Here is a 26890-nt window from a genome sequence, read left to right as displayed (position 1 = left end):
CCTCCGCTTCCTTCTCTCCTTCTAGGGTTGCCAATCTCCAAGTAGTACCTCGAGTTCCCCAGGAATCACAACACATCTCCCAGGTACAGGGATCAGTTCCCCTTAAGGCGCCATTTCCAGGTTGGGATATTCCTGGAGGGTTGGGGGGTGGATCCTTGGGGGCAGGGGGTTGAGGTGGGAATTTACATCAACAGGATATATTGCTGTAGAGTCGATCCTTCATTTTCTTACAGGTGAACTAATCTCTGTCATCTGGAGAGCAGTTGTAATCCTGGGTGATTTTCATCCCCCTCATGGAAGCTGGCAACAAGGGATGCCAGACCTCAGGTGGGACATGAAGATCCCCTAGAATTACATGTAATCTCCAGACTGAAGAGATCAGTTCCCCTGGGGGAAATGGCTGCTTTGGAGGGTAGTCTCCATAGCATTATACTCCAACTGAGGTCCTTCCCCGCACCAAATACCACCCACTCCTGGCTCCACCACCAAAGTCTCCAGGTAATTCCTAACCCAAAGCTTTCAACCTTATTGGCAACCCTAGTTCCCCTCGAGGAAATGATGCTTTAGAGCAGTGGTAGTCAACCTGTGGTCCTCCAGATGTTCATGGACTACAATTCCCATGAGCCCCTTCCAGCAAACGCTAGCAAAGGCTCTTGGGAATTGTAGTCTATGAACATCTGGAGAACCACAGGTTGATTATCCCTGCTTTAGAGGGTGCATCCCCCCCCCGGGGTCCCCCCTCCTCAAACCCCAAAATCTCCACCTCCCCTAAAGCTTCAGGAATTTCCTAAACTGGAGTTGGCAACCCTATCTCTTTCTCACCACCCCAAAGCCAAATGATCTGCTCCCTATCTTCAGCTGTCCCCCTTCCCCAGCAGCCTGTGCCTAGGAAAACTGGCACAGTAGTTTGGTGCTGACTTTTCTCTGGCTTCCATTGTTGGTATTATTTATCTGGCAGCAATGGCTTCTATGCACGGAAGGAAACAGTGTACTATTTGTAAAACTGTCTCTAGCCGCTAGATTAATGGATTGTTAAATAAAGATTTCCAATGTTACATTTTATTCAATGGAGGCTCTGTTTTTTTTAGAGTTTCAATTAAGGTCCATTAGAAAGGAATCAAAGTTATTTATGATCCACAATTACAGAAGTAATAACAGACAGCTTCTTAAAATTATACATTTTGGAGGAGCAGCTGTAGAGAACTGTTTATAACAACATGAAGTGACATAAAAAAAAATTAATTTGATAAGCAAGCTGTCATTACAAACCAGAGGCAAAATCAAATTTGGGGCCTGAAATTCTCATTGTTAAAGACAAACTAGGATTAAGGGACTCCGTAGTACCCATATCTAGATTTGGAAGGTATATTCTTTAGCTCAGAATCTCAAAGCTTCATTGTACACGTACCAAATTATGCCTCCTGGCTTCTTCAATCCAGCGGATGTTATCACGGTATTGCTGCTTCACAGAGTCATTCACTATGAAAGAAATGAAGCAAAGAAATAGCTCATAAAATTATTACAGCACACATTAGTTATGTAACAGCTCCATAGCCAGCATGCAAATCAGCTTGGAGACATTCATAAAAAGGAGATAGAGATGCACACCTCTAAGATGACCCCACTGGTGTTAAAGAGGTAGGAGAATATGTACTAGGGGCCAAGCCCATTGCATTCAGGAATACAACAGGTGCTAGATTAGGAGGGTGGAATGGAAGAACTCTGTGGATGGCCTCCCCCCTCACCCCAGGACCTGGAAAAGCTGCAGGCAGCTGTTAGGGAACTCACCGGCAGGGGCAGCTCTCACGCAGAAGGGATTTGCAGCCTCCAAGCCTCAGAGGGTAGTGGAAGGAGGAGGGGGTGGTCAGGGTTGGTGGATAGAAGGCGATTGGCTGACTACTGGACAGACAGGCAAGCCGGTTGGAGCAGGAGGCACTAAGGAGTGGGACAGCTGCCCTGAGTGGGTGTTAAGCATTGAGTGGCCATGAGACCCACTTCTCTTCCAGGGCCTTACCAGAAATATTAAGTGGAGCAGATATGATCTATTGCCTTGTTACCAGGCATATACATAAATAAAATCCCATGGGAAGAAGAAAGGATAGAGTGTTCATGACCAGGTATAACCTCCTTCTAAAAAGGCCTGTACAGTTTATGTAGGTGCCTGTGCTCAGTAAAGAGACATTACTTCGTGCCTTCTCAGCATGATACTTTTCAAAATAGGGTTTGACAGCAAGATGTTTTAAATTACACACTAACAAACTGTCAAGACTGAAACTTCTGCTTCCTTGGATAACTATCTTATATTACAAACTTTTGTAGAAATATCATCTGTAAGTATAGAAATAGACAGATCAAAAAGAAATTAAACAGGGGGGGTGTATAATGTAATAGAGGAAATGTCATAGAAAACAGCCAGGGAATCGTCAGACAAGAAATGGCCAAGGGAATTCCTGACTTGAACCTCTCTTCAACTTGGTGTCACTCCATAATCCCAAACATTTCTTACCAGTCACCTTCATCAGTCTATTGTGACTTGTTTATAAGCATGAATGGTATAGAACTGGAATGAAATCTCACCAGTTTTCTTCCTCTCCAAAACTTTGAAATTTGGGGAAATTTGCGCCAAATATGATACTTTGGTAATCATATTCTAAAATCAATCTGAGAGTACAATCCACAATTAACCTGTTTAGTCTGAATGATGATAGAATAAAACTAATTACCTTATTTTGCAAGTAAGTTAAGTGTGCATTGCTACTGTATATCCTATGACAACTATTGATTTCTACATACTGGATACTGTGAAATAATGGACCCTGTTGTAAAATCCACCACTTGTGCCATTGTATTCTAGAAGCTTGCAAGCAGCCCCCCCCCCCCAAATCTTGTGGCTTCTTCCTCCCAGGTAGAATTACTGCTGTTTGTTTTTGTTTTTTTTTCCTTTGGGGAGGTTGGGAAGCCCTTCTTGAATAACTAGATTTCATTTGTCTTTCTTTTACTTAAAAAATATGTTGTCACTTCACCCATGAAAATATTCCTTCTCTCAGGCAATGTTGGTGCCCTCAGCTATTTGCTGACTTTTAGCTAGCTTTTAGAAGATACTAACAGTACATTGTGATCTCACATTATCTCTGACAGCAAGGAAGTTGACTCCCTAGCAGTAAAGTTATTATTTTTATTTGCTATTGTATTTTTACATCATTTTGACAACATCTCCAAATTCAAGGAGAGAAGGGATCACATTCTTCACTTAGTTGACATTGTTTCATTCCCATTAAGCCCTAATCTAGTCAAGCAATCATTTTGCAGAACATACTCAGCTTCTTGAGGAGCAATCTCATGTCGCCTTAACAAACAAATGGTACAACTCTTCTTACTTCTTCCTAACATGGAGGGGCAGCGCTAAAGAAAACACCATCTAAGGGCCAGTTCATACACGTATATATGTATTTTGAACACATGAAGCTGCTTCATTGGTCTGTCAAGGCCAGTACTGTCTACACTAGTTGGCAGTAACCCTCCAAGGTCTCATGTAGAGATTGATCATGTCACTTGCTGCCTGTTCCTTTTAAAAAAAATTGGAGATGCTGAGGACTTAACCTGGACCCTTCTGCATGAAAAGTAGATGCTATACTATGGAGCCACAGCCCCTCCAGGAATCAATTAATTAAAAGCCAGTTTGGTGTAGTGGTTAGGAGTGTGGACTTCTAATCTGGCATGTCGGGTTCGATTCTGCGCTCCCCCACATGCAACCAGCTGGGTGACCTTGGGCTCGCCACGGCACTGATAAAACTGCTCTGACTGAGCAGTGATATCAGGGCTCTCTCAGCCTCACCCACCCCACAGGGTGTCTGTTGTGGGGAGAAGAATGGGAAGGCGACTGTAAGCTGCTTTGAGCCTCCTTTGGTTAGGGAAAAGTGGCATATAAGAACCAACTCTTCTTCTCCTTCATGATTTACCACTTGATGATTTCTAGCAGAATATGAGATCTGTCCAAACAGAAAAGACTTACATTTGAGATGGTGCAGAGAGGTATAAAATTGATGCATGTGGAAATTTATCCACACATGAGTCTCTCACTTGACAGTGTGGTCAGGTAATGAACGTACATGCCAAAGTTAGATATAGGCTTTAGCATTCATTTTCAAGCTCTGGTTATATAAAGCTTACCCTTTATTATCCTCAGAAATTATGGTGAGTGGTAGAACTGCATCATTGACAAATGCCCCAAATTCAAATAACTGAAATTTTGCTTTGGTCATTGTAGTAACTATACACACAAGCCCCCAAAACCTCCAGCAGCCCAACAAAAGAGCACCTGCAGCCCCATATCTCATGGCCAGCTCAATCCATGAGTCAGTACAGGTAAAACATATAAATCCAGTCCTGTGCCTTGATTATGAAAATCGCACAGCACATATTTAGAAGAAGAAGAGTTGGTTCTTATATGCCACTTTTCTCTACCTGAAGGAGTCTCAAAGCAGCTTACAATCGCCTTCCCATTCCTCTCCTCACAACAGAAACCCTGTGAGGCAGGTGAGGCTGAGAGAGCCCTGGTGAGCCCAAGGTCACCCAGCTGCTTGCATGTGGGGGAGCACAGAATCAAACCCAGCTCACCAGATTAGACATCCATGCTCCTAACCATTACATCAATCTTGACAATCTCTGGGAAGCTATTTTATGAAGATTTAAATATAGGATTGTGGCTCAAGCTCGCATAGCTGAACTACAAGCAGAACATTAAATAGCAAAGAGGTCAAAGAGGATTCCCTAAAAGGTTCGTTTTAATAGGCATCTTTCCCAGTTTTCATTTCTTTCTGAATTCCTCTCTCTAGAGTTCTGCCAAGCACAACAGCAAATCCAATAATAAGAGCTGCCACCAAATCTGCTTCAGTTGGCTGGATTTTAAAATGCCATTTTATTTATACATGCATACAATTCCTATGGCCATTTGCTTGTGAGACATATATCCTCCTAGCCTTACCATGCCTTAAAATATTGTGGCATGTATCCCTTTGAATGGTGGGAAACACAAGTTAATTATTTCTTGGGCTGGATGTCATACCCTCGGGGAGAATGAGGGGCTCCTACTCATCACAGTGTTTTTGCCGTGGACCACTGTGGTCTTCAGGCCAGATACAATCATTTTAGTGCCAAGCTGTTCCCCAACTGCGTAAATTGAAAGCAATCAGAAGCTTTCTGATGTTTAATACCGAAGGCAATAAAGTTTGGGGCGTCACTAATAATATGTTCATGCCTATGCTCTCAACAAAGCCAGAACTGGAAGTCTTGCCAGCCCCCCACAGAAGACCAGCATTCTTTTGCAATCAAGCCAATCAATAGATGTTCACATTCGATTTTTAACAAGCAGAAAAATGATAAAAGCTCGAGTGGAGAAACTGCTGTTCAGCCTTAAGCTATGACAGCATGAAGTCTATGAAGTGTATTTCCAGTATACATTTCAGAATATGATATTAACAGTGCAGTCTTAAGGACTTTTAGACCTTTTTAAATGCATTGAAGTCAATGGGCTTAGAAGGGTGTGATTCGGTTTAGGATTGCAATGTATATTATTCCACCCACTCTTCCAAGGAATGCAGGACAGTGTATATAGCTCTTTATACATATTATCCTTACAAGAATTCTGTGAGTTAGACCATACTTCATAGTTGATTTGGTATCTGAACACAGATCTCCCCACACCAAATCCATTACTCTATCCACCATACTTCATTGTTCTTTAATTGAACTAATCAAGCCCTTTCCAAGAAGCAGATGTTGCAGTTAGACATTCCAGGGATCTCACAGATACACAGGGCAGGTAGGTCTAGTGCAGGCTTTCTCAACCAAGGTTCAATGAAAGCCAGGGTTTCTTGACGGCCCTGGAAGGGATTCCCAAATGGGTGACACTTAATTTTTAAAATATATTTTTTTAAATTTGTTAGACGTTTAATGGGTGATATGATTATATATGGTCATATCAACCTCCACTCCTCCCAAAATGGCAAATGTTGGGCCTGAAGGGGATGCGAAGGGGAGGGGCCGGGCCCCTGGTGGACATGGACTCAGCTATGCTTCCCAATCGTATTCTGCAGGATTGCGCCATATCTGGGGTTTCCCGAAGCCTGACGAATGTTTCAGGCGTTTCTCAACACTAAAATGTTGAGAAAGGTTGGTCTAGTGAGTAGACATAATGCCAAGGATGTGAAATCTCAAAATAGAAGGCTGGAAAATTTACTTCATGCAGAGTCAGCCAGAATAAACAAGGATTTGATTATCAGTGTCTCATTTGTGAGACACAATGATCTGCAAGTATCTCAGAATTATCCATGACCAGGAGTACTGGCAACAGTTCATCCGGGGCTATCAACAGGGTGTGACCAAAAGATGCTCCACCCTGACCTGATTCACCTCATCTAACAATTGTTTTAAAGAGAGACTTTAAATTTATGACATGAAAACCTCTACTAAAAATAAAAAGGTTTTAAACAATAGATGACCTAAGGCCTGTCACATTCCCTCAGCCTAACTTACCTCAGAGTATTATTGTAAGGATAACATGGGGATAACTGTACACTGCCCTGAGCTCCCTGGAAGAAGAGATGGATGAACGGACTTACCAATATCATTTTTAGTATGTTTTTGTCCTGAAAATACAACCCTTCTTCACCTATGATGAGTGTAAATATGCCAGGGTATGAAGCAAGTATGATGTGAGTATTTAAACAAAATGTTCTTTAGAAATAGGCAGAAGCTTCTGGAAATTATTGGTTATATTCAGCTTCCAAGGTTCTGACTTTAATGATCTTTAAATACTAAAATGTACATAGACTCTTGAATTTGGCAGCAGGGCTACAGATGCTCCTTATGGGGGAATCCTGGGTTTTCCATCCTTTCCTTTAGAACCTCACTTGGAAATACAGCCACCCCACCCCTCCCCAGCAAGGAAGGTTAGCTTGTCCCTGTATTCACATAATGTTTGGATGTGAAACATGCCCCACCTTCTTGAAGCACTGCATCTTCAAGCACCGATTTGGCAACATCATCAGTGACTGCCAAATCTTCTGGATTGCCCGAGGTACAAACCCACCGAAATGGGCCAAATCCCAAAGAAAAAATGTCACTGGGAAGAGAATATGCTTAATGATTAGAAGATAGTTCAAATTCCTACCATATTTATCCTGGCAGTTAGCAATGCTTTTCTTTCATTAACTGAAGATGGAAGAATTTCAAACATTTCAAACAAACTAATCCAAACACAAGACTCTTTGGACCTTTGTTTTAGAATTTAAACAAGACTTTGCAAACAGGCATAAGCCATGGTGCATGTATAATCATAACCCACACCTGCCGTGAAAATGTCCTGAAAGAAAACCAAGAGTTTAATCAAAGCAGGGTATTTTCTGATTCAATTGCAGGCACCCACAGTTGGCATCTAGTTTTGGTCCCAGGCTGACTGGAAACAGACTGCCAATTCCACCCTGCTCTCCTTTGCCTTTAGGCAAATGGATCATGATCTCTCACTCACTACCTCTGCTCTCAAGAAGCAGACACAAGAGACAGGTGGGAGAAGCCAGGTGTGTGAATCTGGAATGCATTCCAGAGGGCTTTGCACCAAAACAAAAATTTCTGGGACAGATGCTTGCTTTATGTGCTATCCAGTGTTTGGAGTCTTGCCCAGGTGACTTTTGTGCCATTTCAGAAGACTCTTTGGGGATGTTAACATGATTGTCAGGTATTTTATGCCTAACTGGAATTCACTGGTCTATCTTCTTGGAAATGCCTCAAACAGTTGTGGAATAGCCCATATATACACAGTTGGCCCATTGTGTTTCACCTCTCATGGCCAATTCGCCTGCTACAGTGAAGAATCTACTACATAATGAACAGGCATTCACTTAAGCATCTTAAATGGAAGCCTGTTCATTATGTAGTCAATTCTCAGGAGAATCTGAGCACATGTGGAGAAATGGAAGTGACTTGAAAAAAGTCTCTTCAGATGTGGCTGCTCATTCAGTAGCTCCCTCTTTCCTCTTCCACTTCCCTTCCAAGGCGCAGATACATCAGTGTCTTATTTTTTACGGCAACAGTTGCTGTCCCATGCTCCATTTCCCCCTGCCTGCTTACCCCATAATGTGTTGAACATACGATGGATATCGGAATTCTCCTTTGTTGGCTCCTTCTTTCCCAACATCAGCGCCTTCAAAAGAACTCTGGTTATTTAGATAGAATTCAATCTATGTGCAATAAATTCATCTGGGAGAATAAATTAAATCTAGGATTCATAATCAGGTATCATAACAGACATGGGCCAATGATAAATTGGTTGCCATTAAGATTATGAGCCATTACTATGTCACAAGACGGATGGCACTCCCTGGTTGGTTTAGGAGACACCAAGCCAAAGTAGTCTGGGAACCTGAACAACATGGAATAAATTGCCCCCGAAATAATTGGATTTGGAAGAACAAATTGGGCTGATCCTAGAACCAATGTTAATACAGCAATGTTAACTATGTTGTGGGACTGTGGGGTTGCAGTCCTCCTCTTGTATATTGGTTTTACACCATACTGACTTCATAGATGCTTGTAGAATGAGTAACTTTAAGGTATGGATCAATTTGGAACCATAAAAACCCAACTTGAAACAGTTAGGAGCTTCAAAGGTTGAATATCTATATTATTGTTAAAATTATACTACTTTTATTGTGCACAATTAAAAAAAACAACTTTAGGAATTAAAAACATATATCTAGCCCTTAGGCTATTACAAACCAGTATGCTATGAGCTATGTATACCAATAGACAGATGCGTTCTGGCCCTTGTAGTGCCTTCTTCAAACACACACCAATTCTTAACACATATAAAATATGTACAGCAGCCAATAAAAGCTCCAAAGGAAGAGCTGTAAAGTATCAGAGTCACTTAATGAAAGATGATGTCTAGTTATCAGTCATTAGCTCTCTTCCAAAGGCTGCCCAAAATTTTCATGTATTGCAATGAGTTTTCCTTCATTATGCTGTTGTTATAGGCCACATGGGAGTTTTACTCAGGCCAATTCCGCACAAAGGGGAATGTCGCTAAGTCTGAGTGCTATTGAAAAGCGCTGCAGGCAAAAGCGGCAGGTCGCGGTAACGCACACAGCCCTTTCTATCAGAAAAAGGATCTCCCACTAGCGCTGTTCTCCTAACGCACAAGTTTCCGGTCTCACTGAAATCGCAACAGAGGAGGCGATATTTTTTCATGCTTCCTCCCACCCCTGGCCGTCAATCAATTAGAACAGCCAATTAACTGTTGTGTTCATGTTTACCTTTAAGAACTCTTTTTTAAAAACTCAAAAACACCAGTAGCAACGCATATTTGTTACTTCCATGTATCAGAGAGATCTTTTCTGCTGGCGTAGGAGCTGGCGCTTAATCGTTTGCAGGCTCTTAAAGGGAAAAAAAATCTCCCCCCCCCCCCGCTATTCCTGGCTGAAATTATGGGCAGTGTCGAAGGCGGGTGGAGGGGTGGGCTGTATTGTGCTTGGAAACTGTACAGACACTTGCTTGTGGAGTGATTTCAGCCAAAGAAGCAACGCTTATTCGTTGCTTTTGCTGGTTTAAGGGGGGGGGAATGGCTATTGCGCAGGTGCAAGAGATTAGGAAGCGCAGGTGCGAGAGATTAGGGAGGAACATTCTTTCTATCACTACATTGTGAAAGCACATGTATTTTCCGGATGTGTTGCAGGTTGTTCTCAAGAGTCTAGTGTTTTTTTTAGGGGGTTAAAAAGCGCTACAACGAAGCGATTTTTGTGGGAGTGTTGCAGGAGTGTTGCTGGTTGTGTACGACATCGTGAATAATGAGAAATATATAGCATTACATAATGGCAACACTTCGGCTACATTAACACTGTGTGGAATGGACCTCACTTCTTTCTTCCACAGAAAACAACCTACCTTCTGTATAGGAATTTTGTGAATATGAAGCATCCCTTGTACAGAAGTGGATTTTCTGTGGTTCCCAACCAAATGCAAATCTTGTCTTGTTTATGCCCCAGATCAAAGTTATCTACTCACCGGCTCTTTGAGCTTCTAGAAGAAAAGCATTGCCATAATCCCAAAAAAACATTCCTTGATCAGACAGTTTGTTGATAGCAGCCACTTGTCTTCTCAGACTAAAGACAAAAAGCCACATAATAAAATTCCAACACCACCTTGTCCATTTACATGCAGTAAAAAGTGATATGATCACTAACACATCCAGCATATCCTTAAATTTGAGATATTAGGATGATGTGAGAAGGAAGTAGTTTGAACACAGAAAGATCTTGGAGGGATGATTTCAAATTAGAGCTGAGACAAATTCTAAACTTTTTGGGTATTAAAAAGAGGCTTGGAGGGAAGATTCCCAAAAGATTCTCCAAAGCTTCTTTCCCTCATATTTGTTGATAGATTGGTTGTTTGCTACTTTGCCTGAAAGACAGAAAGCTAATTCAGAATGCCTTTCCTCTTTTCATAATAAGTTAAAAACCTATTGAATAAATATTGCCTTTACTCAGAATTAGCTTTCTGTCAGTGACACAATCATGTAGCCAACTATGCTTGGATATGTGGTAACATCACATCATCCCTGATTTGGATGGCCCAGGTTACTCTGTTCTCTTCAGATTTCAGAAGCTAAGCACTCCAGGGCTGCAACACAGAAGCAGCAAACAACCTTTGAATGTCTCTTGCTTTGAAGAGCCAATGGGGTCACCATAATTCAGCTGCGACTTTCTACTACCACCATGTTGCCTGCCCCAAGACCCATGTCTTTTTGAAATCTGAGATCTCCTGGCATTCCGAAGTGAGAGGCACCAATGAAATATATACAGTATTTGCTGGCGTATAAGACTACTTTCCCCCCCTGAAAAACATGCCTCCAAGTGGGGGGTCGTCCTATACGCCGGGTGCACTTCAGTTGGGATAAACATAGCTGCCCATAGTACTGTAATGTAATGTAACACTCTATATTTTGAGTGGAAATGTTGGGGGGTCATCTTATACGCCGGCAAATACAGTACATGTCGATATCAAGGCAAGGTCTCTCAGTTTAAACAGGCATTTCTCCACACACTTTCAAAAGGAAGTTGTTTGCCTGCATGCTGCAGTACAGCATTAATCAAGGGCCTTCTGTGTGACCTTCCAAAGGTCCTCACATCTATAGTCATGACCCAGGCTTGCATTATAATAACTGGTTCTCAGAATCTCCTTCACAATACAGACTCCCCTAGTAATTCAATCATGAACCTAGGAAAGCCATCCGCTCATCCCTGGCCATGGTCATTATGTTGGAGTCACACCTTCCTTCTTTGCCAAACAGACCCATATCCTGGTCCCCAGTGCATTATCATGGTATTTTTTGCTAAAGCACTCCTTTATAATAGAAGGTTTAGATTGTCCTATGATAGCTCAGATCTGGACTCTTACACCAATGAGATTTTAGTTCCTAAAATAGCACCAATCACAGTGCACCCCAAATTCATCCACTATATTCTTCACTATATTTCATTATGGTCCCACCCAGGGGAATCATAGTTATTGTTCCTTCTTTGGGAAACCTGCAGAATTTCACCCATGGTTTTATCTCAAGCCAGACAACTCTATCACATGCCTTCCAGTATCTTTAAGACACACATAATCACTTCAAGTATATTTTTTAGTGGCTACAGCACCTAACTTTAGCCTCAGGGCATAAATCTTGCTATGTATGTATGTATGTATGTATGTATGTATGTATGTATGTATGTATGTATGTATGTATGCATGTATGCATGTATGCATGTTCAAACTTTTATACCGCCCCTCACGACAAATTGTCTTGGAGCGGTTTACACATTAAAACTAATAAAATACAGCATTAAAACCCATAAAGCCCCAATTATACAAAAACTAAAAATAATATCAACAGGAAGATTTGAAGAAATAATGTTGGCATAAAAAGAAGCTCCCAATACAATTTCTGCCTTAATGCCAGATGCTGTGGAAGGGGGGGGGTGTACGTGAGGACGATTTAAATGTGTGTCAGAAACTGTCGCCTTCCTTCTGCACTTCCAACCACCAAATCAAAAATTCCCCCAAAGGGAAGTGGTCTTTGCAGGGGGAAACCCTGTTTCAGCTTAGCTTTGGTTCAAATCATTGTTCAGGATGTACTGAAACATTGCAGGATAGTCCTGATTTCTGCTGGCAGTGGCATCATGCATCTCTTCTTCATCCTCTTTCCTATGTAATATTTAGTAACACTAATAGAGGGAGGGAAGGTGGCATGATATAGATCAGTCTCATTGGATCAAAAGAAGCTAGGCAGCATTGGTACTAGGATGGGTACTAGGATCAAGAAAGAGTCTGCAGAGGAAGGCAATGGCAAACTACCTCGGCTTCTCACTTGCTTCAAAAGACCCTTGCTAGGGTTGCCAATGCCATGGAGTAACTGAGACTTGACAGCACTTTACAGACCTACACTCAGTGCATTATGTGACCCTCCCCATGGAATTGCGACTTCCCCATTCATAGCTCTTGCTTGCAGGGGTTGAAAAACTTGCAACACAGTGAGACCCTATGGTGCATTTTGTATTAATGAACATTACCAGGGTTGGGGAACAGCAGAGGAGATGCAGGGCTGCTGCCTTCACCGGAAGCTCTGTTTGTGCACTAATGTCTAGTTCAGGCTTCAGTAAGGAAACATTGTGGGGATGTCCTTGGGCTGTCCCTCAAGCTAACTCCTACATTGTTGTTGTGATGAGATGAACATATCATATACACTGTGTGGATGGGAAAGAAATATCATAAATAAGTGAGTATCTATTCTATTTCGCTTCCCAAGCCAAAGCCGCAAGTGACTCTCTGAAACTCGAAACGGCCATGAACCATTTATTTTTAAAACCCTCTCAGATAGCGTAGGGAGTATGAATTCACTTTTCAAAAGTGTGTGGGAAGGAGCTGAGACTTTGCCCTTCAGTGGCCTCCCTGCAGTCCAACACTAAATAAGCCTCATTTGCCCAGCTGGACTCTGATACCGGAACTGAACCAAGTTGAGTGAAGAATACCTGGACCTCCCTAGGAAAGTCCAGCTGCCCTCAGTCACCCTCACAGCCTTTTGTTCTTTAACCCAGACTCTTCCCCTACACGTTATACAAGATTGGGGGAGGCGGAAGTCTTACTGCTGCCATCACACTAGTCTGAGCATAGAGTACCAATTGTTAGGAGCAGACTCCCCGACCATTGTTTCTGAAACAGGGACCTAACAGGAACCAGCAGCAGGAAGAGAACTATTACCGCCAATCTATGCAGCCTAATTCTTTAATTCCTAGTTCCGGCGATTATGGAATGGAGAAGTGAACAACTGGCTATGGCTCAAAATCAATACAGCCGGGTCGCTTAACATTTGCAGTGTTCTGAGAAGTAAAGCCTCACAGCCATTTGCGGATTTGGTTTTAAAACAGAAACTGAAGAAATCTGTGACTTTTCTGTTCCATCCTTCAGCAAAGAGATATTTTTGCTTCCAACTGCAGGACTCCTTTTTTTTCTTTCCCTTTGTCCACAAAGGCTTGCATACAATTAAGAATGACTTCTATTTGCCTCCTACTTTTGGGATGAACTCCAGTTCTTTCTATCAAAACACCCAAACCACTCTGCAGTTTAACTACTTTGACCCCTTTCCAATTCGCTTGCCTTCACAAATATAATATGAGCATATAATTTTTAGGTAGAACGTTTTCTTGCAGTGACTCCTTAGCATCTGATCAATCTGCATTGGTGTTGTGGTTAAGTCACAGAATATTCTGTATTGACAAGTAGCTTAAGTGCATTTGCCAGATGTGTGAGTTAGGCTGACACTATCAAGACTCAAGGGCAGAGTCTGCACTTACTTTCTTTATTCCATTGTCAATCCTGTTGAATTCAGATCGCTTTGAACTCGATTCTTCCTCTCCCCCCCCTCCCCATTGAAACAGGAAAGACTTCTGCATGTGGTTAGGGTAGTTCAGAAGGGGGGGGGGGAGCCAAGCCTCTTTTTTTCTTTTCTTGAAGGGGGGAGAGGAGCCAAGCAGGGAGCCTTTTTCTTGGAGGGGTGGGGGAGAGGATCAAAAAAGGCAGAAGAGGGAGGAAAAATCCAGGACCGACAGAAATTGAGAGAAATTAGGGGCTTCTCCTTTAAGGCAAGCATGTCACATGACCAGGTGTGGCCTATCAGAGGTTCTCTACCACGGAGCTTTCTTTCCCAAATGGATATTGAGGATTAAAAGCAGTCTGAGATATCGCACAATAAAGGTAGGGTCACTCCGGATCAATCCTTCTTGCTGCAGAAGGAAAATTAAAATCGCCCAAAATCCAAACGGAAATCGCATTCTGTGTAGAGGGCAGGGACTGAATCAATCTGGGGTTGGAATAAAAGCTCCGCGCAGTTTACACCTAGGTTTTCAAATGCACATCATCATAACATATATTTGTTATATATCAGCCTAACAAATGACTTTTCTGTTTCTCACTGTCTGATGCATTCGAAACAGATAACCCACAGCCCATCATTGCTAATTTAGTCTAGTAAAGTTGTGGGTTGTCCTTTTGTTATGAAATGGGATTAGTGGGACTGGGGCAGATGGTACATACTGACATTGACTTTGATCATGATGTGGTATGTCCAGGACAGGCAGTACACCTACCATATGCTTGGACACTGCTGTTTTTCCACATTCTATGAGTCCCTGTTTCATCACCTTCCACCACTTGCTTTTCATCTACTAACTCAGTAATCCTTATTGCATGCTATTTTGGAAATAGCATTTGCATTTCTTTTGAAATACCACAACACTGTATTCTAAGGATTAAAGGCAAGAAACCAGGAAGAATGACACTGGAGAAGATGAAGAGTGCAGCCTTTGGGCTATTATGCTACAATTTATTTCTTTGCCAGCTAGTTGCAGCCGGTTTATGGTGGCCCTGCAGGATTTTCAAGACAAGAGATTTTCAGAGGTGGTTTGTCATTGCCTGCCTTTGAACAGTGATCTTGGACTCTCTTGATGGTCTCTCATACAAATGCTAAGCAGGGTCAAGCTCTGACAAGAACAGGCTAGCCTGGCGTATTCAGGTCAAGGCACATTTTTTTACTTAAGTAATATTATCAAACATCAGATTTGAGTGGAATGCATGCACATCAGAGTTTTCTTGCCACTCTATGTAGAGGCAGTGGCGCAGTGATGGAGATTGTGCTCTGCAATTGAAAGGGGCAGGCAGCAGGTGATACAAAAGACCTCTGCCTAAGAGATCCTGGAGAGCAACTGCTATAGAAGCCAATATTGATCTTGACAGACCAAAACTCTGACTCAGTATAAGGCAGATTTCATGTCTCTTTGTCAGGCTTTCTCAACCAGGGTTTTGTGAAACACTGGGGTTTCTTGATGGCCCTGGAAGGGTTTCCTGAATAGGTGGGAGTTCATTCATTCTGTATATATTTTTTACATTTGTTAAAAATTTACCAGGTGCTGTGATCATATATGGTCATGTCAACCTGCTCCCCCCTACCAATGGTCAATGATGGACTTGGAGGTGAGGGAAAGGGGAGGGGCCCTAGGTGGGCGTGTACTCAACTATGCTTCCCAACTATGTTCGGCATGATTGTACCACTTCTCAAAGCCTGAAGAATGTTTCACGGGTTTCTCAGCAGTAAAAAAGTTTAGAAAGGCTGGTCTATGTTGCAGAGATATTACTTCAGTCTGCATTCATCATAACATAGTGTAGGTGTTGATTTTATTAATCTCATTCCCAAATCCTAACCCTGCCTCGCTCTTCAATTTAAAAAAATTGCAGTAGACACCTGATTTCAATGAGGTCAACCAAAATGAAGTATCATTCAGCCAACAAATGTTTTGCAACAAAACAAATGAAAATTACTTTAGTACCTTTCTTGCACAAGGACTTTGAATTCCTCTGTATTGTTGGCCATGAGCTGGTTAGCTTCTTTAAAGTTCAGCTGTACTGGGTAGTAACCTCCCTTGAATGGATTGTGGCAAGATGTCTGGTCAGATCCCAAATCAACCAACAGATCTCCGGTCTTATTGAATTCAGCAACAAGTCTCTCCCTGCCCATAGGGAAACAGGAAGTAGACAACTATAGGTCAGTTACCTTGATTTTGATCTGGGAAAGGGTTATAAACAAGAGTAGATGAAGGAACATTAATTGAAGAACCCTTCAACCTTTGCTGATCAGATTGATAAGTCACAGGACAGTATCAGTGTTTTTTAAAAATAATAATTATCAAGAAGATCACAGTTATCAGTGACTTACCATCAATTACTTACCAAAGATCTACCACATTCCCATGATATCCCAAGCTAAGAGCCATTTTATTCTTCTTGGCTTTTCTGTGTAGAAGTAACAAGAAACTGGATTTAAAAAATTAGTAGTATTAGCTTGAGTCTCTTTTGGTACAGAGTGGTAAGGCAGCAGACATGCAGTCTGAAAGCTCTGCCCATGAGGCTGGGAGTTCGATCCCAGCAGCCGGCTCAAGGTTGACTCCGCCTTCCATCCTTCCAAGGTCAGTAAAATGAGTACCCAGCTTGCTGGGGGGTAAACGGTAATGACTGGGGAAGGCACTGGCAAACCACCCCGTATTGAGTCTGCCATGAAAACACTAGAGGGTGTCACCCCAAGGGTCAGACATGACTCAGTGCTTGCACAGGGGATACCTTTACCTTTACCTTTAGTATTAGCAGATGAGAAAATTTTTGCTTGGAGTATTGGTTTGATGAACTGTTTCAGCTGCTGATAATATCTATACATGACATCACTGTAACATCACAGCCCGCAAGCGATAAGCTTTGAACCTTTCCTGACAACTTCTAATCCTTTCCTCATTTTTTTAATGTTCAAGTCTTGTAATCTCCTCAACCTCTGACCTCTCAGCCTGCCTCTCTTGAGGTCATTGGCTGATCTTCTCTGACGCCATAGTAAAGTATTCAAGCATAAGTGCAGAGAGTGTCTCTGTTTCGGTTAACATTGATGCAGCAGTCTGCTTATACCCTTCACATCAGCATAGTCAAGGAACTCTTAAAATTCCAATTTAAAAAAATTAACAGCAATTTTATTTATTTATTTGATTTTGATATCACTCTCCCAGTGACCTGGCTCAAGGAGTTGTACAATATCATACACACATATATACACAGAGAGCAATAGAGTTAAAATATTTTAAATTAAATTTAAAAAATTAAAATTAAAACAGTTTAAAATGAATAACAGCATTCAAGTTTAAGAGGTCTACATCAGCAGCCCCATTTCCAGGACATCTTCTGGATTCATCCAAGCCAGACTATGTTTTAGATGGTGGATAGGCAGCTAGATGGCTACGTTAGGGCCCAATAGATGTTACATATCATGAACCCCAACCAAAAGCCTGGTGGAAGAGTGGTGCCTTGCAAGCCCTGCAGAATTGTGCTTGCTCTGGCAGAGCCCAGATGTATTCTCAGAACTCATTCCACCAGGTGGGAGCTAGGACAGAAAATGTTCTGGCCCTGGTTAAGGCCAAATGTATCTCCTTGGGGCCAGAGATCACCAGCAGTTTGGTGAAGCAGAGTGTAATGTTCTTCAGGGGATATAGATAGAGAGGCAGCCCATCAGATACACAGGATCCAGACCATGAATGGCCTTAAGGGTAAGACTCAAACTTGATCCAGAATTCAGCTGGGAGTCAATACAACTGCTAGAGCACAGATCAAATCTGCGTCCTCTGGGGTTAATAAACAAACCTCTCAAGATATCATGGGTTTTGGTATAAAATTACACAGACAGACAATTCTTGCTATCTATGTTATGTTTTTATTTAAAATGGTAGTAGATGTTTAGGCTGACCTGTGCTAAAATCTGAAGCCAAAGTATTCATTCACTTCTGTATAGACAAGTGCTGTACACTAGGGGGAAAGTAGCTGATAATGTGAGTCTTTGTTGCATAGATCCAAGTACTTTTCAAATATCACTGGAATACTATTCTAAAAGAATCATATCTGCCTAGGGTTGCCAGGTCCCCTCTGGAGGAGGGAGAGATAGGGTTGCCAGATCCAGTTGGGAAACTCCTGGGGATTTGGGCAAGTAGCCTGAGGAGGACAGGAACCTCAGTGGGGTACAATACCATACAGCCCCCCCCCCCGATTACAAAGCAGCCATTTTCTCTAGAAGAACTGATCTCTGTAGTCTGGTGATAAATTGTCATTCCAGGGGATCCCCACATTCCACTTGGAGGCTAGAAGTTATAGGCAGCCACAGGAATTGGTTACAACAACATCAGTGAAACAAAAGACACTGTGGCATGACTGGCAAAAGACAACACATAACGCAACAGACTGGATCCATACAATGCAGGCTGCCATACCGCTTGGAAGCTAACATTTTTATCTGTGCTGATGTAATATGCTGTGAAAAAGTAAATGTGAAACAAGGTATTTAAATACTGGAGCCTTGTCGTATACTGGAATAAAAGAAGACAATGTTTATATGCATCCTTAAAAAAAAAATTGGTTCGTTTCTGCCAGTCATGCCACAGTGTCTTTTGTTTCACTGATGTTGTTGTATCCACCTGAAGGCTGGCATCCCTCCTTATGAACTGGATGAACATGGTGTAAAATCTGATGCCTACATTTGGTTATAATCCTCCACATTGCAGAAAAGGCCCCCAAAGCAATTTTGTGGGCTTTGGAATTAATTAGTGAAAAACTGAAAAGTAGTTTTCTTGATTAGTACCTGAGACGAGCAATGCAGTGATCCAGGCTGTCAGTGATTTCCATCAGCCATCCTTGCTTGTAACGTTTTAAGAGTGCCGCTTCATCAACCTGAATGATTGCATAAAAAATTCAGCAACTGAAAAATGTTTTGCTCTTTCTAGAAATAGCTGGTTAGTGATGTGTCTGCAAACTGCTGTGTAGATCTTCTAGCTTGGAACAGGCCACTCACAGCTACTGATCTCAGCTTTAGCTTGTGTCATAGATGTTATATGTTTGTTTTTGACAGGAAGCAGAGAGTTGGTATCCTTTAAACCCCTGAAATAGTCTTCAGGCTTTGAGTAACCCTGGAAGTGATGCCAGCTGGCCACGCCTCCCCGCCATGCTTCTAGAAGTCACATTTACAGCGTGCATGGTGTCACTAATAAAATAAAATACTTGTTAAATAATAAGTCAGTTTCATTTTTGTGCGTACAGTACCTTGCCTGAGCAGCACAAGGAAGCATTTCCTCTCAGCTATCAAAAAGCCCATTATGCAAAGCAGCAATTCTCCTCAGTGGAAATGATCTGTCTGATTTGGAGATCACCTATAACTTTGGGCTGCTTTGGAGGGTAGACTCTGTGGCACTGGACACAGTCCTCTCCTGCTTGAATATCTTAATCCCTTTACTTGCAACAGCCTTCCTCCAACCATTTTCTGCCAGTGGGGCTCTAAGAAGAAATTCAGAGGAGGGGGGAAGAAATGGGAGGACCAATGGGGGGAGTGCAGCAGATTCAGCTCTTCCCTCCCCTTCCTTTTCCATTGTGTGTGAGTTCAACAAGGCTATTGCAGTTCAGACAGATGAGCAGAAAGCCACTCTGTTCTCCCAGGTTAGTTAATTATGCAGAAGTGAAAATATTTCATAGTGAAAATGTTTCATAGGAAGTATGCAGGTATTCCATCGATTCCTTACAGGTTTTGATGCAAGATCTCTGCACAGTAAAAACACATTGGTTACAGGATTGCGAGACCTCAGGTCCAATACTCCATTTATGCATCTCACGGTGCATAAATGCAGTATACCTCTGTCTCAGCTCCTAAGAAGAAATTTAAGGTACTATACAAATGTGATTAAATAAGTAACAAATATCACACATTTATACTAGTTATGACCAGAGCAATCCTCTTGAGGAAACCAGGTATCAGGTCTGTTGAATCTGCTCTGCATCTTTGTCATTCACTGAAGCCACTGGCTGTGAACTTGAAACTCTTTGGGCAATTCCGCACCAGTGGTGTCATTCCAGGCTGCCGCCGGTATAGTGCTGCAGAGCTGCATGCTCCGCAGCATATGGAGTCCCCACGGGAGACACATTTCAGTACCAAATCATCTCCGGCATAGAAATATGTCCTGCGGGGGACAATTTCAGTGGGACACCCAGTGTCTTGCTGAAAGAAGGCCCCCCAGGAAACACAGTAATGGCAAGTAGGTTCCATTATGCGGGGGTGGGGGGCACATGGATTAGTCCTGGTCCACATAGATGTCATCCCGGCCTTTACCGCTCATGTGGAATCGGCCTATCCTTGCAACACATCTATAATGTGATAATTTTACTGTAGCATCAAAGTTGAAGACATCTTATGCTAATTTTCAACTATGATAGAGAACACCTGATAAACCATTGAAAAACCAAGGTCCCCTACACTTATTTTTTGAGATATTCAGGTGCTCTTAGATACTACCAGCAATGCATAAAGCAGTTACAAGGACATGTTGCCAGAGGCTTTGATATTCCAGGACCGGAATTCAGAGAAGGAGAACCAATGGGGGAAAGGGATTGCTAATAAAGCCTGAATTCGCCCTAGAAGTTTAAAAAACTAAACAGAGGCTATCATCATACTTTGTTCATATCATGCTAGGAAAAAGTTGAAGGCAGTAGGGAAAGATACCTAGAATGAGGCGGATTGACTCAATGAGTCTTTTTGTAAGATCTGTTGTTGACAGACTGTCTTGGAGGTCATGAATTCATAGGGTTGCTGTAAGTTGGAAGTGACTTGGTAACACAACACACATACAAGCAAAGTAATACAACATAAGCAGTTTTTACCTCAGCGATAATTCCCACACAGCCAGCAATGACTGCAGCCTTTGCTTGAGCTCCACTCATTCCTCCAAGGCCTGATGTGACAAACACTTTCCCAGCCAGGTTCTCGACTCCTAAGTAGCGACGGCCTGCATTGAGCACTGTTAGCTAGAGCACACCGCACAAAAAGGTAGTTACCAATCCCTTTCCCATACTCTTCCAATAACAACACACTTGTAACATCTGCATTTGAAATGATTGCAGTGCAAAAGTCATCACATAATGCTTTTAGTGAGATTTCAAGGACCGCTGGGTTTCTGGATTTGTGGCCAATTAGGTGGCTTTTACAATCAGGGAGTTTCTGCAGCAGGGGTGCTCAGCCTTTTGAGCCCCTGGGCTGCTTTGGAATTTTTTTTGGAATTTTTTTGGAATTCTGACAGAGGGCAGTTGGTGCAATTACAAAATGGCCGCCTCAAGAAATGCAGCCAACCACCAAATGCCAGGGAATGAGGTCACACATAGTACGAATAGTAACCAACATTTCATGCAGAAGTTCTGCTTAACAGATACCCTTTAAAATGAAAACATTGTTTTCAAAGTATTTTCTTGCATTCACAGTTTGCTTTCAGTCACATAGTGTCAATCCTTGTTCTGTAGCGCTGGCGAAGTAGTTTTCTTGAGTCTACACAATGAAGCATATCTTCAGTGGCTTATTAGTAGTCCTGCTGGGCAAAAATCCTCACCTGCTCCCTTTCCTGTACCAGGAAAGGTGTTGGAGGACAGTAGGGTACCTAAGGTCAGCACACTGGGGATCCCTGTTCTACAGTACTTGTTTACCAGAACTCCTCCTTTTTTTATTCAACACACAGATTGTATATCAAAAAGCAACTTCAGAATCCCTGAAAGGAGTCTGGAAGTAGTTTTCCTAATGCACTCACCACCAGTTCTATATATATGGCTGAAATCTACCTTCTCCAAGGAAGATTCTGCCTTTTTGTGTTCCCCTTCCCCAGCTGTATTAAGCAGAGTCCATCAGCTGCTAGACCAAGCAGGGTATTTGGCCTTAATCTGGGAGTCCCATCCCTATATCTTGTTGTGAGGATGCAACTGAGAAGAGAAAGCTGTAAACTGCTTTTGGTCACCACTAGGGGGGAAAGACTGGGAGAGGGATATAAATGTGGTAAATAAAGAGAAGGTTGCCCATGCATGTTTCTGCATGGCCAGCGGGATCTCATTTAAAGGAAGCTTCAATATGTGCAAGGTCAGCACATCAAGGACCCACTGCACCATTGGACAGTGCAGTTGATGTTAGTGACACACAGATGTTAATAACATTTACAGATGACATTGGTCATTCCAATTACATCCACAGGATGGAGAAACACAGCAGAATTGCCTACCACAGGGAGGCTGCCTGAGACAAGGAAAGGAATCTAGTACATCATTCACAGACAGAAAACACTCTCCTGCGTGACTGTGGGATTTGGACTCATGGAAGCCTTTGATTATTTAATAAATCCCACTATAAAGGTAGCTCACTTGCAGGATACAGATTGGAAATTGCTGGTTTAGTGGGTCAGATCTGCAGCTTGAAAAGCATAGCTGAAAGCTGCATTTTTAATCAGAAATGGACAGAGGCTCCTTTTGTACAAACAATAGATGCTGCTGGAAGGTGCCGTACTCACCACAGTTCCATGGACTATTCCCTGCGGTCCAATGTAGCAGTAGCTCCCTGCAGTCATCTGTCCATACCTGTCAATGACAGCGGGTGCAACACACTTTTCTCAGGCAACTCTGTATAATACTGTATGAAAACACCAACTTTCTACTACATTAGCTTAGCAGTGCAAAATTCCCTATTTAATTGTATGCTTTGGCACATTTCTATAACCATATGTATATCTTTCTCACCACAGAGCCACTCCTACCCATACCCTGAGAAAGGTTTCCGCACTTACATAACCTGTCCAAAAATGTCAGACTTCTGAAGGCAAATCAATCCTTGCAAATTAATTTTAAAAGTAACTCAGCTTTGACAATGGGTATTTTCAGTTATACAAGTTGAGCTTTTCCAATTGCAAGGGACTGTTGGCTGAAATTCAGTCCATGTTCGCAGGCCTGAGAAGCTTACTGAAGAATTATCCAAGAAAACTTACATTGTAACCCCCATTGCAAACAGTTTCTCGTATTCATCTCTGGAGGAATAGTTAGGAATGACCTGCACAAAGAAAAAGTAAAATAAAAGCAGTGAGGAGATGCTGTAGAAAAAGAAAGGAGAAAGATCTGCTTTAGTATAGATTCCCTTTCCACACACACCATGAAGCTATATCTAGGCAACCTTGCTCGTATTTACATTGTGAGAGAGCCCAAGGGAAGAGTGAGTAAGATCAAGCACTATATGTATGAATTACATGAAACATAGTGTGGCCCTGTTTTATTCCTGATGCTCCAAGAATGCTAGACTCTAATGGCCAGATAATTGTAATAATATGTCTCTCTATTTTCTCAAGCAATAAGCAAATTATGACAGAAAGAAGATAAGGGTTTCTTTGGCTCAAGAACATGAAGAATGATGGGTGAAGTCATGATCAGTTACAACTAGGAAGTCAGCAGTATGACTCAGTGGCTAAAAGAGAATTATAGATGCACTGGGGAACCAATATGGCACTAAAATATCCAAAATAGACTTATATAGAGTCTTCTATCTTGAGTAATTCTTTATTCTTTATAATTTCACACAAGTCCCGACGCGTTTCGCCTTACAGCTTTTTCAAGGGACAATCTTTTTTATATTTAAGGACCAACTTCAACTTTATAAAGGAATCACTTGACAGAGTATAAGGTGTCTGGAGCGTCACAAGGTACGTTTAGCTATTGTTAGTATGACCTTATACTCTGTCCAGAGATTCCTTTATAACGTTGAAGTTGGCCCTTAAATATAAAAACCATTGTCCCTTGAAAAAGCTGTAAGGCGAAACACGTCAGGACTTGTGTGAAATTATAAAGAATTACTCAAGATTACTCAAGAATTACTCAAGGGCCGCAGTTTGATACCCCTGCTCTATATGTCCATTTTGGATATTTTATTCCATATTGGTTCCCAGTGTATCTATATTTCTCTATATTTGTTTCTTCACTGGGACCCACCCCTCCCATTACTTTATTTTTTTTTTTGGTGGCTAAAAGGTCAAATGGGATTTTGGGCTGTATCAAATGAGGATCGTGTCCAGATCACTGGAAGTGATGGTACTGCTGTACTCTGCTCTGGTTCGGCCTCACTTGGAGTACTGTGTTCAGTTTTGGGCACCCCAGTTGAAGAGGGATGTAGAAAAACTGGAGCATGTCCAGAAGAGGGCAACAAAGAAGGTGAGGGGTTTGGAGACCCAGGTTGGGGGAACTTGAAATGACATCACACCATATGCAACCCTGGATTTATTTATTTTTTTAATTCTTCAACCACTTGTCAGAGCAATAGGCCACAAGGGCGGGGCACCTCCCATCACTGCAGGAAGTCTGGCAACCCAAGTAGGATTATTTTTCCGCCGTATTGGGGGTTTTTTGGGTGTATTATTCTGTGTGGTTTTAATGGGGTTTTTTAGTGGGGTTATTATTGTGGTGCTTTTTGTATTGTAACCCACCACAAGCTGGTACGCCAAAAGTAGTGAGTAAGAAATATAATAATTATTAATAATAATAAGAAGAAGAAGTTACAACTCCAGATAATAGAGATCAGTTCCACTAAAAAAAATGGCTGATTTGGAGGGTAGACTGTATGGCACTGTACCCCACTGAGGCCTCTTCTCCTTCATGAACCCTGACCTCCCTAGGCTCTACTTTCAAATCTCCAGGAATGTCCCGACCCAGAGTTGGCAACCTAATGATCAATGTTTTTCTCTCATATCAAACGCTGATGCACATTAGTTCAACATGTTAGCAACTGCATCTATCCATTACAATGAGAATTCTGTAGGCAAATAAGAGTATCAGCCAAGTGTTACTACACCAAAACAGGGAACAACCCAAAGAAATCTGAAACAGGGACAGGACCAAGGGGGGACTGGGAGGCTAAGACAGCCCTGGAGGCAGCTGAGCCAAGTGACCTCTGCAATGATTGCTCTACCACCAAGCATGCTTGGCACCCTTTCTAACTGTTTCTACAACCCAGGCCTGGGCCAAGTAGCCCATACAATACAGGAGAAAGGAAACTGATATGGGAAATACCATACCGCTGTATAATTTTGAGGAGTGTGCGTGTGTGTGAGTGAGTAAGTGAGGACACTGTTTTCTGTGTATTTAATGACAAAGGATCACAGGAAAGGCAAAGAGCTATAAACAAGCCATATAAGATCTATGTGCCATGTATGCCAGTAAACCGTTACAGAAATGACAACTGATAACAAACAAAAGATGGAAAGACGATTGTGGCGTTTACCATGCCATTGGTGATGACTAATCGAGGAGCATTCTTATGGCTAGGGAAGAGTCCCAAGGGATGTCCACTGTACATGACTAATGTCTGCTCTTCCGTCATCTCAGATAAATAGTGCATCACCAACCAGAACTGAAGGAGAAAGAAGAGTTACTCAAAGGAGTCTCAAGGTGGCTTACATTCGCCTTCACTTTCCCCACAACAGGCACCCTGTGAGGTAGGTGAGGCTGAGAGAGCCCTGATATTCCTGCTCAGTCAGAACAGCTTCATCAGTACTGTGGCGAGTCCAAGGTGACCCAGCTGGCTGCTTGTAAGGGAGTGGAGAATCAAACCTGGCTCGCCAGATTAGAAGTCTGCACTCCTAACCACTACACCAAATTCAACTTGGCCATATTTATCATAGGTTTTTAAGGGGCAAATTAGAAATGAAGGCACTGGGCCTATATATAATGGAAACAGTCTGCAATAAAATTCTTGCATAAGAGGAGGAAGGAATTTAAAATAAAAAATTAAAATGCTTTCCCCTCAAAATGGCTACTGTTTGTCCTTTTGAATATTTTAAATGTTTTCCCTGAGCTGAAAAAACATAAGTGCAAATGCAAATTTAAATATGGGAAGCTTGAATTTGTTACATGAAAACATTTACATTCAGATATAGAGGGCAGCAGGACAAAAGAGTAATTATTGTTCACAATACTAATAAATAAATGATACTATAATTGGTGGTGGAAAGGTCATTTGGGAGTAGTGCTGTGTTAAATCCTGATGAAGTTTGAGTTCTGCTGCTTCAAAGCAAATTCTGACTCATCAAAGATTACATTTTGTGAACCTTTAAGTTGCTACTGGATTCTTGTTCAGTTTTTGTGCAACAGACTAACATGGGCACCCCTTTGGAATTATTGTCAAGTATCTGGTTTCACTGAAAGCTACCAGGGTCTGCATGGGCCCTCCACTCTGACATAATCTGCCTTCAGAACCCACCCAGCCAACCCGAAAGCGAGATGAATTATTCTCTTGAGCACTTCCATACAGTCTGATTATTTCTACATGTTTTCTCTTATTAGATTTATAAATTGTGCTTTAAAAAGCATGACTATATCCCAGCCTCCTTCGATGTTGATTTAGAAATTAAAGAACCCAGCTTACCTTCCTGTTTTCTGGAATCATTGGAATCCCTGGCTAATGTGTCTATATTTTTATGCTTTTAGTTATTTTATTTATTGACAAAATTTATCTCCCACTTTTCTGCTCTCACAAGGGCAACCACGGCAGCAAAGAATTTCAAATATGCACGATAAAATCATATTTTAAAACCCTTGAAATCACTCCTTCACCCAAAACACGCATCATTAAACATGAAAAGTTAAAATATTTACAAAGACATAAAGACAGAAATTAAAACATTAGTCAGGAAAGAAGGATTACCGAGGAAATGCCAAAGGAAACAAAAAAAAGCCTTCACTGGGGCCGTTTACGCACTGGAGGTTTCATGCCGGGCTGCAGGCTAGAGTTTTAGTCATGGCAGGTTGCCCCACCTCTTCCTGCACCCACATGGGGGAGCATTTGGCCTGGTGCTCCTTATCCGCCCCCGATTTGTGCTCCTGCACAGGAGCTGGGGCAGTGAAGTTCCCAGTGCATAAATGGTCTGGCTGGTAAAAAAAATGGCAACAG

General features: G+C 42.0%; 1 protein-coding gene across 1 annotated transcript in view; it reads right to left on the bottom strand.

Annotated features, from left to right (window-relative positions):
• Nucleotides 1-26890, bottom strand: part of UROC1 (urocanate hydratase 1) — a 62108-nt gene that overhangs the window by 19344 nt on the left and 15874 nt on the right. Inside the window, exons 5-15 of the mRNA XM_077325361.1 lie at nucleotides 25223-25351; nucleotides 22947-23008; nucleotides 22476-22542; nucleotides 20815-20958; nucleotides 18752-18840; nucleotides 16318-16380; nucleotides 15918-16097; nucleotides 10060-10157; nucleotides 8128-8200; nucleotides 7002-7123; nucleotides 1409-1479 (exon numbers count right to left, since the gene is read on the bottom strand). Coding sequence (XP_077181476.1) covers nucleotides 1409-1479; nucleotides 7002-7123; nucleotides 8128-8200; nucleotides 10060-10157; nucleotides 15918-16097; nucleotides 16318-16380; nucleotides 18752-18840; nucleotides 20815-20958; nucleotides 22476-22542; nucleotides 22947-23008; nucleotides 25223-25351 — 1098 coding nt within the window. The remainder of the gene's footprint in view (nucleotides 1-1408; nucleotides 1480-7001; nucleotides 7124-8127; nucleotides 8201-10059; nucleotides 10158-15917; nucleotides 16098-16317; nucleotides 16381-18751; nucleotides 18841-20814; nucleotides 20959-22475; nucleotides 22543-22946; nucleotides 23009-25222; nucleotides 25352-26890) is intronic.

This window comes from Paroedura picta, chromosome 3 (genome assembly GCF_049243985.1).
Source record: "Paroedura picta isolate Pp20150507F chromosome 3, Ppicta_v3.0, whole genome shotgun sequence".
Taxonomy (NCBI): Eukaryota; Metazoa; Chordata; class Lepidosauria; order Squamata; family Gekkonidae; genus Paroedura; species Paroedura picta.
This window is presented reverse-complemented; position numbering and strand designations above follow the sequence as displayed.